Consider the following 13,161-nt stretch of genomic DNA (forward strand, 5'->3'; position numbering starts at 1 on the left):
GCTGACGTCCGGGAGGAGCTGAGAGCCCAGAGCGGAGTCCCCGTAAGAGCAGCCCAGTGAGGTGAGAAGGGCTGGGGGGCTTCGTGCGGGTGGGTGTCGGTCCCTGATAGGAGCAGTGCCATAGTTTGAGCAGCCCCGTCGTGCAGCGGGCCGCTCCTTCAACCAGGGGGCAAGTGTCTTGTGGATAGCCCCAGAAGCCCCGTAGTGCCAGTGCTTATTTTCTGTGGGGCACATTTTGTTTAAAGAGCCTGCATGGCTCTACCCGGGCCTTATTTGTGTAAAGCGCTACTGTGGACTTGGGGGCATATGTCGTTTAAAGGGGCCCAGTGGGGTTCTCAGGGGTCAGTGCTACCCCCAGCTTACGCATAAGTGGTGCAGAGTTGTTCTAGGAGCCCGTGTGCTCCAGGGGGCATTTATTTCTTAAAGGGGCCAGAGTGGGTTCATGTTTTTTGGCAGGCCCCAGAGGGGCCCGTTCTGATCCCCGGGGGATGCCTCAGTGTTTAGGGGCAAGTTCTTTTCTTCCTTAGTGGCGCCAGGTCATTTAAGGAACCAGTGGGCTCCAGGAGGCAAGTGTTGCCCATTATTACCAGAGCCAGATGGCTCCAACGTTTGGGCCCATTAATTGTACAGAGCCTAGGTGGCTCCAGCGACAGGCACAGATGTGTTCTAAAGGGCCAGTGGGGGCCCTGTCGCAGTTATGCTGATTCCCAGCTGCCCAGCAAGTAATGGGCAGCTGCACCGTTTAGGCTTTTATTTCTTTTAGGGGGACCTGCTCTTTGTGAATCCAGGAGTGAGTCGCACTCCCTTCGCCCCTACCTTTGGCTTTCACAGCTGCACAGCACTTAGTGCCAGCTGCAGCGTTTAGGCCCTTGTTGTTGTCCTCAGCTGCCCAGCAAGTAGTGGGCTGCTGCAACGTTTAGGTTTGCGCCGGTGGCGCACCCCTGACTGGCGCAGCGTTGGCAGCGCGCCCTGACATTCTGGACACAGGGCATTTGAGCCCCTTCTTGGGATGGCCAGTTGGCCAGGGGGCTGGTATGTAGAGGGCGCAAGGCCCTAATGTGATTTTTGCACAATGTGATTACTTACTATGTTTGTGATGATAATTGCCTAATGCGATTTATGTGCTAAAGGTGATATGTGCTTTAAATGTGGTGCTAGGAAATGTAATGCATCTAGTATGTTTTACGCACCCTGTGTTGATACCTCTAGAGATGGTTTTACCTATGGAGGTTGGTGTTAGTGAGATTTTGTTTCACTGTGATTTACGCCCCTAAATGTGAGTTATGCTTAGGGGGTAGGGTCTAATGTGTTTAGACTAGTGAAGAGTTTGCCTACTGTATTTTTACTGGTTAGGCCTAAATGTGATTTCTGCGTAATGTGCTTTGCCTTTATGCCTGTGATACCTCTAGATGTGCTTACATTCTTAGGAGGTTGTTTTGCCTAGTATAGTTTATACTAGAGAGTTTATGTGTCCATGCGTGATCAATGCCTATTTTAATTAGTATTGCGTAGTGTGTACCTACCTGTTACCAGTGGTCACTGGTTGTGGTCTATAATTGTTATTTGGTGTTACAGTTATTCTAAGTGCTAGTTCTACTAAGTGCTGATTCTGACAGTGGCCCACGTGCCCCTGTCCTTGTGTAAATAATCCCCTGTGAATATTGCCCGTGCCAGTTGGCACAATGTATAATGTGTGATTACTATCTGATGTGTTTTGGACAATACAAAAGTTATTATTATATAACCTTGTGTGGAGTTCCTTTTGGGGTGTGCCTAGGATGTTGTTGCTGTTGTGTGCGTGCACAAATGCTTTACACATTGCCTCCAGGATAAGCCTGTCTGCTCGTGCCAAGCTACCAAGGGGGTGAGCAGGGGTTATCTTGGCGTGTGACTCCCTTGCCCTGACTAGAATGGCGGTTTCTGCCTGGCTTTGGCGCAAACCTTAGCCAACCAGAAATCCCAGTTCTAACACCTACATTTTATGAAAGCCACCCTAGTGGCCTCAGACTGTGCCACCCGCCTCAATCAGGCCTAAAATGATGTCAAAATAACAACGTGCTATATATGCTTGTATTGGTTGGTTCACTAGAGACTCTTCAGTGATGTCTGCAGCTGTCTTTGCCATCGTTGGCAACCTACTGCTACAACCACCATTACCAACACATTTTCAGTCAACTCTTGACATCTACGGAGGGGGTTCTGCCCAAAGACCCTCAGCCAACTCCAGCACTTCAGTATCTGGTTCCTTGGTGAACCCACTAGTAAGGATTCACTGTCATCCCAGCACATGGCTCTTAATATCACAGGAGAACATTTGGGGATCTGCTCTTCAGCCCTATAAGCCTAATGAAAACAAATAACTTTAAAAAAAGAATTGTGCAAATTCCTCCTATCAAAATAGCTTAGCTTTAGAAAGTAAAAGTCTAAAAAAACTATCCTTAACTTAAAAGAACAACTAGAGAACAGCTTGCTGCCTGTCTCTTTCTGTCTCTACCCCTTGCGTGTGGCAACGCAAATACACTCTCTCTCGCTGGCCTCTTTCTGTAGCTCTCTCTCTGTCCCTTTCTAGAGCACTCTCACCAACAACACTTACAAAAGCCCAGTAAGGAATCAGGAATTCACGAGTGTATCCGTGCACTCTCAAGATTTGAGCTTGTTGTAATATATCGTGACCAAATCTCAGCAAGTCACAGTAAACCAGGGTGCACCACATCAAGTATAAAAACATCCCCACCTCTCAGTGACTCCCCAATTTAAGTTAGATTCGTGAATTTCAACCAAAACTCCCGCATCACCTGCAGTCACGCCAGTGAGGCATGCATGATTTAACTGCATTCCAAATCCTCCCTAAGATTCAAGCTTTTCACAGACAAAGTTTTTTAATCACACCTGAATCTGCAAGAGAGTAATTCTGGTGTTTGCATCTACTCAGCTATGCACAAGTCTCCCAAAATCTTCCTTTCCGTTTCATGGGTACCCAAAATGTGTTCAACCGGAGTCTCACTCAGCACAGTATCCTCTCAGAAGAGACACAATCAGACACAGAGCTACCTGCCCATGTCCTGACTGCAGACAGAATGCAGAGAAGTGGAGCTGGGGAAAGAGATGCCTGAGTGCTGCAGCACCTCAGGGTCTCAGTACTTGAGTGTTGTACATACTGGGCCTCATTTATGAAAAGTGACGCATCACTGCGTTAAAACAGCGATGCGTCACTTTTAATTGCGCCCTCCTTGCAAAACCAATGATGCGTCATATTTACAGTATGACGCATCATTGCGCAAGGAGTTACAGATACGTCAGTATTTCTGACGTATCTGTATGGCGCAAAAGTGACGCATTGCTGGAGTGTGTCACAAAAGTGACGCAACTCCAGCAATGTGTCCTTTCACATGGGGCAAGCCCCATGTGAAAGGGCCTGCGTCAGTCTTACGCCTGCTGTGAGGCAGGCGTAAGAAATTGACACATTTGCGTCCTAGAAGTGGCGCAGTGAAATCTTATAGATTTCCCTGCGTCACTTCTATGACCTTTTCCTGCGTCAGAACACCCCTCTGCATACATTATACCTGGCACAGGTATAATGTAGCGCAGGGGTTTACAAAGTGACGCATCTACCTAGATGCGTCACTTTGTAAATATGGTGCAACAAGGCACATTTTTACGCTGCTGGTGCCTCACAAAAAGTGATGCACCGGCGTCGTAAAAGTGACGCACGGCCTCATAAAGGAGGCCCACTGACTTCAGCTTCATTACTCTGAAAGTTGTTCCAGGCCTGCCTTTGGCTTACCTTGGATGGAGAAACACCTTCTATTCATAATGGGACTGTTGGATCCACAGTACTGTTACCAGAAGGGTGCTGGTACATTTGTGTGGAACAGGGCTAATGCTGCTTTAGCCTCCCATTGGGACGTCTTAGAGGAGACACCTCTTGTAATTTTCACTTTTGTAGCTAGGCATTTAGTGGGTATGAGAGCAAACATCCCTCCTATAGCTCCTAGAAGCGATCCTTCCACCCAGAGCACAATCATGGTACAGTGGCAGGTCAGTGTAAAGAAGTATGCAAGTATGCACTGTTGCTTTGTTTATTATTACTGCTTTGTGGATATATGGAATACTACAAGTGTCCATTGCCGTCTATCTCCTTCCATGATTAGCAGTAGCGCCTCCCAACAAGGGAAAAGCTGCATTGGGCTAGATACGATGATATGGAACTTGAGAATTTTGTACCTTATCAGATCTTCCCATAGAAACCTCCCCAAATTCTATTTATTCTATTTATTACCAGTCACATGCATCAAGGTAGGATTTTGAGAGTCTTTAATTGCGATAAATAAGGAATCGCAATTAAGGACTCGCAAAAGCCTATGCATGTAGGAATCGCTATAAAAATAGCGATTCCTTCACATTCCTTATTTGCGAGTCGCAAATTGCGAGTCACAAATAAGGAATGGCTTCCCATTCATTCCTATGGGCCTACAGGCCCATAGGAATCAATTGGAAATTGCATGCGCAATTCGCGAGTACCAAAAGGTCCTCGCAAATTGCACATGCAATTTCAGGGTGCAAGGGTGTCGAAAGGATACCCTGTTGCACCCCTGAAATTGATATGCGCACATATGTTGCTCTAAAGGCATGTGTGTGCGCAACATGAAACTTTGAAAAATGCACAAAAGTGTATTTTTCAAAGTTTTTGCAAATTACCATGAAGTTCAACTTCATGGTAATTTGCGCCCCCTTCTAGAGAAATCGCTATTCTCAAGTGGTTCTTGCATTGCATTTAAGAAATCGCAAATTGCGATTCCTTAAATGCAATCGCAATTTGAAATCGCAAATAGCTTTGATGCATGTGCCTGTAAGCCCTCTCTGAGTGGAACCTTTTTATGAGCAGATTTTGCATATCATATGTCTATAGCCATGTGCATATATGACAACACACATTATCTGTAATGAGCAGCAGAAGACGACACTGATTGAGTGTTTTTCTTTGTTTTTCAGCTGAAAGTGGATTTTATAGGAAACATGACCTCTCAGGTAAGACTTCCGACTGTCTCAGCATGATTCCTGTTAAATAAAACTATAGGGACTGATTTCGGATTCAGTGGTATAAGGAAGACTCTATAACTACTGGAGGCAACGATAAATCTGGAGCAGCATCCACAGGCTCAGTTTCCTCCATACCTGGAAGACTATGGTGGAGGAAATACTGCTAGAGAATTTTCCACCAAAGTTAGCATTTCCTCTAGAAATTGGTGGAATGTTAATTTCCACGGATCTCCAAAGCCATATCGGCCAACGAAAGATTCATATCTTGATTGGTAAAGGCAGATGCTTGTTGATGGAACTGCAGAGTTGGTAAAAGACAGATGGTTAACCTGTCATGGATTCCTCCACCCTTTTTTCACACAATCTTGGATTCTTTACAACCCAATTGCTTGTATAATCTGGAAACAGAGTTTGCAGCACTGTTTCCACAACGCATGGCTTTACAACGCAGTAGTTACAACGACCGCGTTGTTACCACATGTGCCATTACATCGCAAGTCGTATCAACGACTTGCTGTAGGGGGCATGCAAAACCAGGGAATGTGTTGGATTTTAAATCTAACACCTTACCTGCTGTTGCACAAACTGGAGTAGGAAAAGTAATTCATAATTTTCCTAAGTCCAGCATGCCCCCTACAGCAAGTCACCCAACTACCTCACTCACAAACTGACTATATCAGGAGGCTCAAGATCCAACAGAAGCACAAAGAATCTCCTCCTGAAACCTCGCAGATTTCGGAAGGAAAAAACATACAAACGCTCCTTCTCAGGAATGGCACCCAGGATCTGGAATGCACTCCCGCCAGAAACTAGGCTTATCCCCTCCTCTGTACTTTTCAAGAAAGAGGTAAAAGCCATCCTTATGGCTAGGTTCACCTGAACCCTATTGCTACTGGATCAATGACAGTACAGGGCCCCTAGTCTACCGGCTACCTGATTGCTTATCTATATTAGACTCTTATACGACTGCTACTGGACTAAAATCATAGCACGGATGCCTTAATATTTGTTTCCAGAGTGTTACTAGGGATGTACACTGTGACTGAGTGCCCTACTAACTTGCAATCCATTCACTACTGCCTATTATTCCGTTCTCAACAGTGTGTTTACTCACCCTCTGGGGTGCTATAATCTTACTCGAATCGTCATTGCACGGCCTCAATATTATTGCTTCTAGATTGTTATTAGTGTGCATACTCTTGTGCAAGTACTACCCTACTTTGCAACTCACTCCCTACCGTATATTACACTGTTTTCAAAAGATTGTTTTCCTACCTACTGTTTCTGTAAAGCGCTCTGATATCTGCAAAGATCTTGTTCGCGCTATATAAAACTCTAAAAATAAATAAATAAATAAAATAAATAAGTCGTTGATATGACTTGTGATGTAATGACACATATGGTAACAACGCAGTTGTTGTAATAACCGCATTGTAAAGCCTTGCGTGGTGAATGTATGCGTTGAAACGTCATAGATTCAGATTTTACTAATTTCTCATTCTCTCATTCTCTCATTCATTCTCTCATTCACACACCTATGGAGCATTTACTACCCACCTGTCTTCTCCCAGTGTTTATTATAATCTCTCCCATACTACTGAACATTCTGTACAATCTCGCAACTATATTTATGAGCCCTTAATACATTTTTGGGTGGCCCACATTATATATATGCCAGTTAGAAAAATCAATACATGCTCTGTCTCGATATCTGGATTTGTTTGTGTCGTACTGAAAGAATTAAAGAACATTACACTCACAAATAGACCGGAAACAAGCTTCCGAGGACTGGTTTCTGGCATTCCAGCCGTCTTCAGCCCGGCTTGCTTGAATCCAGTGGCAAAGTGAGCAAGGGACTCACGTCTGAGCATACCCTGCCACACGTATGGCGGCCAAAAGCGGTACAAAAGGGGGGTGATGGATCAAACCCAGATCTTTTGACTGGGTGTGAGTGTTTGATTGGTTCAGATGCTCCGTCCATCACCACCCCCTTTCGTACCACTTTGGCCGCCATTAGTGTGGCAGGGTATGCTCAGACGTGAGTCCCTTGCTCACTTTGCCACTGGATTCAAGCAAGCCGGGCTGAAGACAGCTGGAATGCCAGAAACCGGTCCTCAGAAGCTTGTTTCCGATCCAGGGAAGGCATGGCTTGGCAGTTCGGGCTGGACTGTTCCCATGAGGCACAGGGTCAGACTGATTTGCATATAGCCATGTCTGAACTGGGGTGGCAGAGTAGGCTAAAGAACGGTGATGGATCAAACCCAGATCTTTTGACTGGGTGTGAGTGTTTGATTGGTTCAGATGCTCCGTCCATCACTACCCCCTTTTGTACCGGTTTGGCCGCCATAAGTGTGGCAGGGTATGCTCAGATGTGAGTCCCATGCTCACTTTGCCACTGGATTCAAGCACGCCGGGCTGAAGCCGGCTGGAATGCCAGAAACCGGTCCTCGGAAGCTTGTTTCCGGTCCAGGGAAGGCATGGCTTGGCAGTTCGGGCTGGACTGTTCCCATGAGGCACAGGGTCAGACTGATTTGCATATAGCCATGTCTGAACTGGGGTGGCAGAGTGGGCTAAAGAACGGTGATGGATCAAACCCAGATCTTTTGACTGGGTTTGAGTGTTTGATTGGTTCAGATGCTCTGTCCATCACCACCCCCTTTTGTACCTATATGAGAAGGATCATCCTCCCATTATCTCCCTCCTAATGCAAGGGTTGATCACTAGATGAGCCGTGGAGGAATGCAGTGGTCTACTAGGGAGATAAAAAGAAAGTAAGGGCTGAGAGATCGCAGGGACATCGCCCCACAAGGCCCTGCGGCAAACACAGAGAGACTTGAACCTGATTCTCTTGTACACGAGCAGCCAATGGAGAAAGTTCAAGGCTTGTCTGGCAGATGATGTCTAGGAATATCGTCTGGCAGCACAGTTCTGAACCACCTGAAGTTTCCTACTCGTTCCTTTAGGGCACTTAGGTAAAGGGAGTTACCATAATCTAGTCTGGATAAAATGAGGGTCTCTTGGTGGGGAAGGGAAGGAGTGGGAGAATCCTCCTCAGTATCTTGAGGAGCCCATAGCATGTGGCGGCCAGCTTCACTGCCTGAAGGTCGAATTTGGAAGAGTTATCTATCCATACTCCCAGGCTCTTTATGGAATATTTAGGCAGGGGATGGGGGCCTAAGCAACTTGGCCAGTCTAGCTCACGACTCAGCTTAGTGCTATTACCCAGGATCATAAGCTCCGTTTTGTCTCAGTTCAGTTTTAGACAGGAGTATTCAAACCATTTGGCTACCTTCCTGAGGCAGAGGTCCCACGTGGGGGGATGGGTATTTTGTCCTTGATTGAGAAAAAACAGTTGGGGGTCATCAGCATAGGTGACTATCGAAATTCCGAATGGGGTAACGATGTCTGCCAATGGCCTGATATAAACATTAAACAGCATGGGGCCCAGGGAAGAACCCTGAGGCACTCCACACTTCAGTGGGAGGCTGTCGGAAAGACCACCGTCTTCGAAGACCTGAAAATCCCTGTCTTGCAGGAACAATTTAAGCCATAAGAGGGCAGTTCCTGATATTCCCATGTTCATCAATCTTTGCACAAGGGTGTTGTGATTTACAATGTCCAACGCGGAGCTCAGATTGAGCAGGATGATGGCGACCGAACCTCCTTGGTCGAGTAATCTCTTGGATTCTTCGACAACTGCTAAGAGGACATTCATATTAAACCAGTTTTCAATAATTTGGAAATTTTTCATGGTACAGTATATATGTATAAATCTGACAAAGCATGTAGTCATTATGGAATTACTACCACTGACAATAAATGAGGTAGCTAAATTATATGTCCTAAACCAATCTCACTGAATAATGGTTTTTTAAACGTCTTTCGTAAAAGGGGAAAGAGAATGGTAAATTAAAAGCAAGGGTGGTAAAGTTTAAGCTTACATAAACGACAAAGGCCAGAATTCAGTGTATACAGACTCCACCCAGACCGAATTTCAGGAAACATAGCAATTAATAGCTGTGAATGATTAGCAGCATTTAGGTTTTAAGCCTATTGATATATGTTTCCCCAGTCTCACCCACTCAGGGAAACATACTTGCCAACTTTCCCTATCGATTGATGGTTATTATCCACATTTTTACTGAAATTAGAATGGAGGCAAACAATAGTAGTCAATGTCAGAGTGCTCCGAGGGTTATTTAGAATTTGGCAGATGTGGTACATCCTCCAAAAATTGGCAGATATCACCTTTGCCTATTTAGAGTGTATAATACCCTAAATCCTTTTAGTGATTGACCTAATCTCAGCATTCCACAGAAGGTGCTAATGTTACTTAATGGTTCACATGAGAGATTTTCTAAATTTTTTGTATTCAACTCCAAAACTGAAACAAGTTCTAAATCAACTTAAATAAATTTTCTTTAAAAAAAATAGGGTTCTGAGACTTAATTAGAAACCCGAAGTTGAAGGAAAGATTCAAGTTCCAGCAGTATTGAAAAAGTGTTATTAAGGATTTTTTCAGGCACCATACGTCATTGTAAAGAAGTCAAGGATACAGTTTGAGCTGGTTTGTCAAAAAGCTAGTGTCTACGCTAGCCGCCGTCAATTGAATGTAGATCATTTCCCTTTCCATTTGAAATGCATTATTAAACAATTGATTTTTAAGAATAATTTACGTGCAAGAAAAAAGTGAGTGGCCCTTAATGAAAAACGAAAATGTAGGTTACAGTGTTATTTATAGCATTGTAATCTATCCAAATAATGATGATGTCAAGTTATGCCAATGTTTCAGTTGGTGTTTGTTTCAACAAGACCCGATCAATAGCTTACATTGTACAATATTTATCACTGCTGACCAGCACTTCCAGCTATTACTGTGGAAAAATTAAATGTAGTTATTGCATGTCCATGGGTGGCAGTTATCTAGGTGCATGAATTGAGATACATTTGGTCAAAGATTTATTTATCTTGTATCCGAAAATGTCTGTGTGATTTTTTTAGTTGTTTATGTATTGTTTTGCTAATTAGCCTGCATGAATAATACCATATGATTGTCATAAACCAGTAGTGTACATGATTTGGTCATAATACTTGTTCTGATATCTTTAATCCTAATGGTATTGGCCAGTGCTTCTTTACATAACTCAAACAAGTGAAGGCACCAGCTAATCATGGTATCTGCTCTTTTGAATTTTGATCTTACCTGTCTCCTGACTGTTGATAACCAGCCTGCCATATGTATCAGGGTAAGAAGTGCACAATGATCTGGTGAACTGGGGTGGACATTTCATAGTGTTTATTACTTTTCAAAGAAACACCCAGTTCCCCAAGTCAAAGTAATTTTCAGACTCTACAATTATGGTAAAAGATATAGATAATTGTTTGTGGAATACTACAGTGTTAATCGAGAAGTCACTGTTAATGGCGACCTGACAACTTGTGATAAAAGTCCCTTTATTTGACTTTCCTAGATGGTGCATAGTTATTTCAAAGTGAGTCACGAGTACATTCACCAAAATTGTATACTCTATGTCCAACACTTGAAACACCAATTTGAAACACATAGGTCCCAATTGCGATGTCAGACGGAGCGGAGTCTGACCGTCATCACTTAGAAACTGGAACAGAATGACCTTCTGCCTTCGGTTCTAGCCCTGGAATTAGGATGTAACGGAACCCTGTTCAGTCGCATACCTATTCCTTTCAATGGGAGCATGCATTCCGAACGGAATGCCTGCTCTCATTGAAAGAGCAGAGGTACAATTCATCCCGCGAGGGTCGCAGCCATTCCTAATTGCATCGTCATCAGGCCCATAGCGTTGGATGGTTAATTGTTTTGGGAAATTTAAATTTTTTTGTAAGTCTCTGGAGAAAAGCAACCATCCAAATAAGATTAAATATTGTTTTAAAATATGTGTTTTAACACTAAGAAGAGACTTTTAATTCTTTCATACCAAACTCATCTTGGCTTCCCACTGGGCAATGACTTTATTATATTCATAATTTTTTTATTTATGATTGAATAGTGAGAGGCCAGTATGTTCTATGCCTTTGAACAGGGTTAGAGCTGCTTTTTCGAAACAAAAAACCTCATCCAATATAAAGAAGTTCTCTTTTGATATAATTTAGATTTTGTTTACTTTAATTTAGGGATTTTGTTTGAATTTTTCATCTAAGTTAGCATGCTATTGTTTATTGTTATTTACAAAAATGTATTACCTTTGCTGTGTGATATTTATAGTCCAGAACGTTTATTTACTAATGCCATCTAGGCACTTATTTTTTCCTGTATTGGTTTTTCATTTTTCCAACTGAATGTTGTATGATTGTTTTTTTACATTGCAAAGCACTCTCTCATGGGCCAGTTTCGCTCTATTTAAAAGAACAAATAAATAAAAAATGTTAGATGGTTCAGAGAATAAATGTATTCTTTTGAGGCCATGCTACATTTATGTTGAAGTAAGTGTTTCTTTTTTAGTTTCCTTAGAAGAATTGTAAGCCTTCGTCATCGTGAACCTACATTGCTAACATTTCTGAGTGACCAATGGAGGAGTGGATGGTCTCAATCTGCCAATAAAACTACCTGCCATCTTATCATCAATTCTGTTTCAACATATGCTTTGTGGTTTAAAATGTAATGGAGTTCCAGCTTTCTGTCTCATTTTAATGATTATTTCTCTTCATGCATTAATAAAAGAAACGGTGCATTTTCATCACTGGCGTCAACTTTCTGGGTCTTCTCAAAGCACATGCTGGTCTTGAATCACACAGGACAGTTGTATGTATGGACCATTGCAGGTCTGGAGGGCCCTCCTGACCTTTACATGCAGCACCCCCTGAGCTGGCCCCCTGGTAAAGAGCAGCACTGGACTGATGTTTACCCAACTCAGCACTAACATTAAATGCTGCTAAATAAACAGGGAAGCATTTATTTAAAGGTTAATTTAAGTTAAAGTAGTTAGGGTATCCTGCATCGCTCAACTTTAAACACAACTTCATTTTTAATATTTGGTTGGCATGGGATTATATTATACATGAACATCATTATAGTTTAATAAATCAAACACAGCAAAACGTTTTGTACAGCACCCATCCTGAAGTCATGTGTTTCGAGTCCTCATATGTGATAATGAAGAAAATAAGGGAAAGTGAAATAAAACTAGGATCACACAATTTGGTTAAGTGGAGAAGCTGGGAATAATCCCAAACTTTTGGTTTCACATTGTGCAATTCAGACATTAGATGTATATGCCTCACTTCATTTACACCCACCTTACCACCAACCCCGACCGCCACCCTGCTGGTATCAATGCGGCCCTCGGTCACATGACAGACCAAACTTTCTGGCCCACGAGAAAAGTTTTGCGAGTACACATGGACTGGGCTATAGGACAGTGTTGTAGTGCCAGAAGGGCTGTTCTGACAAGTCAGTGTTTGGGCCGTGTCTTTTTTGTCTGCTGGTCTGGTTCTTACTCTTGAGTTTCCTGCTATTACCATAAACATTTCCTGCAGCTACCACAGATGCATGAAGTCTCCAGGGCCGGACTGAGAACCCAAAGCAGCCCTGGCAATTTTGTCAGACCGGCCCCCTGGAGGTGAGGCAGAGGTGTGGTGGTGGATGGGGGCAAGTGTGAAGCACTGCTGCTTTTGTTACTGGGGGCGTATATTACAGCACTGCTGTAAAACCGTACCACAGTAATAAAACCGGCCCACACCGCTCCAAAACCAGCCCCACCCTTTCAAACCCTGCCTCCACCCTTCCAGCCTCCCGGTGAAATGCCTGATGCCTGCTACGGCCAGTCTGACCCTGGAAATCTCCCACCCCTTGCAAAGTATGTATACTGCTTGTTGTTACAAGTTCAAAAGTGCCCCTATCTGAAAATGTAGGATACTTTTTTAACTATTTGACTCGCTAGCGGCAGCTACTTTTATTTTGGTGCCAGGGCCTATTTTGTGTCTCAGTCTGACCATGACAATCAATCCCTAAATAGTATATGCACTACGAATGTCATTAATATAAATATATATATATATTTCACTGAAAAAAAACATAGGTTTCACAATTGTTATAGTTCGGAATTAGCATTTAAAAAACCTTTGAAATTTACTGAAAAAACCATA

General features: G+C 43.3%; 1 protein-coding gene across 2 annotated transcripts in view; it reads left to right on the top strand.

Annotated features, from left to right (window-relative positions):
• Positions 1-11,753, top strand: part of LOC147722405 (thread biopolymer filament subunit gamma-like) — a 52,370-nt gene extending 40,617 nt beyond the window's left edge. For both annotated transcript variants that reach the window (XM_086964924.1, XM_086964925.1), the window contains 2 exons: positions 4,993-5,028; positions 11,519-11,753. In XM_086964924.1, the coding sequence (XP_086821050.1) occupies positions 4,993-5,028; positions 11,519-11,538 (56 nt within the window). In that variant the 3' untranslated portion in view covers positions 11,539-11,753. The remainder of the gene's footprint in view (positions 1-4,992; positions 5,029-11,518) is intronic.
• Positions 11,754-13,161: the final 1,408 nt, after the last annotated feature.

This window comes from Lissotriton vulgaris, chromosome 4_1 (genome assembly GCF_964263255.1).
Source record: "Lissotriton vulgaris chromosome 4_1, aLisVul1.2, whole genome shotgun sequence".
Lineage (NCBI taxonomy): Eukaryota > Metazoa > Chordata > Amphibia > Caudata > Salamandridae > Lissotriton > Lissotriton vulgaris.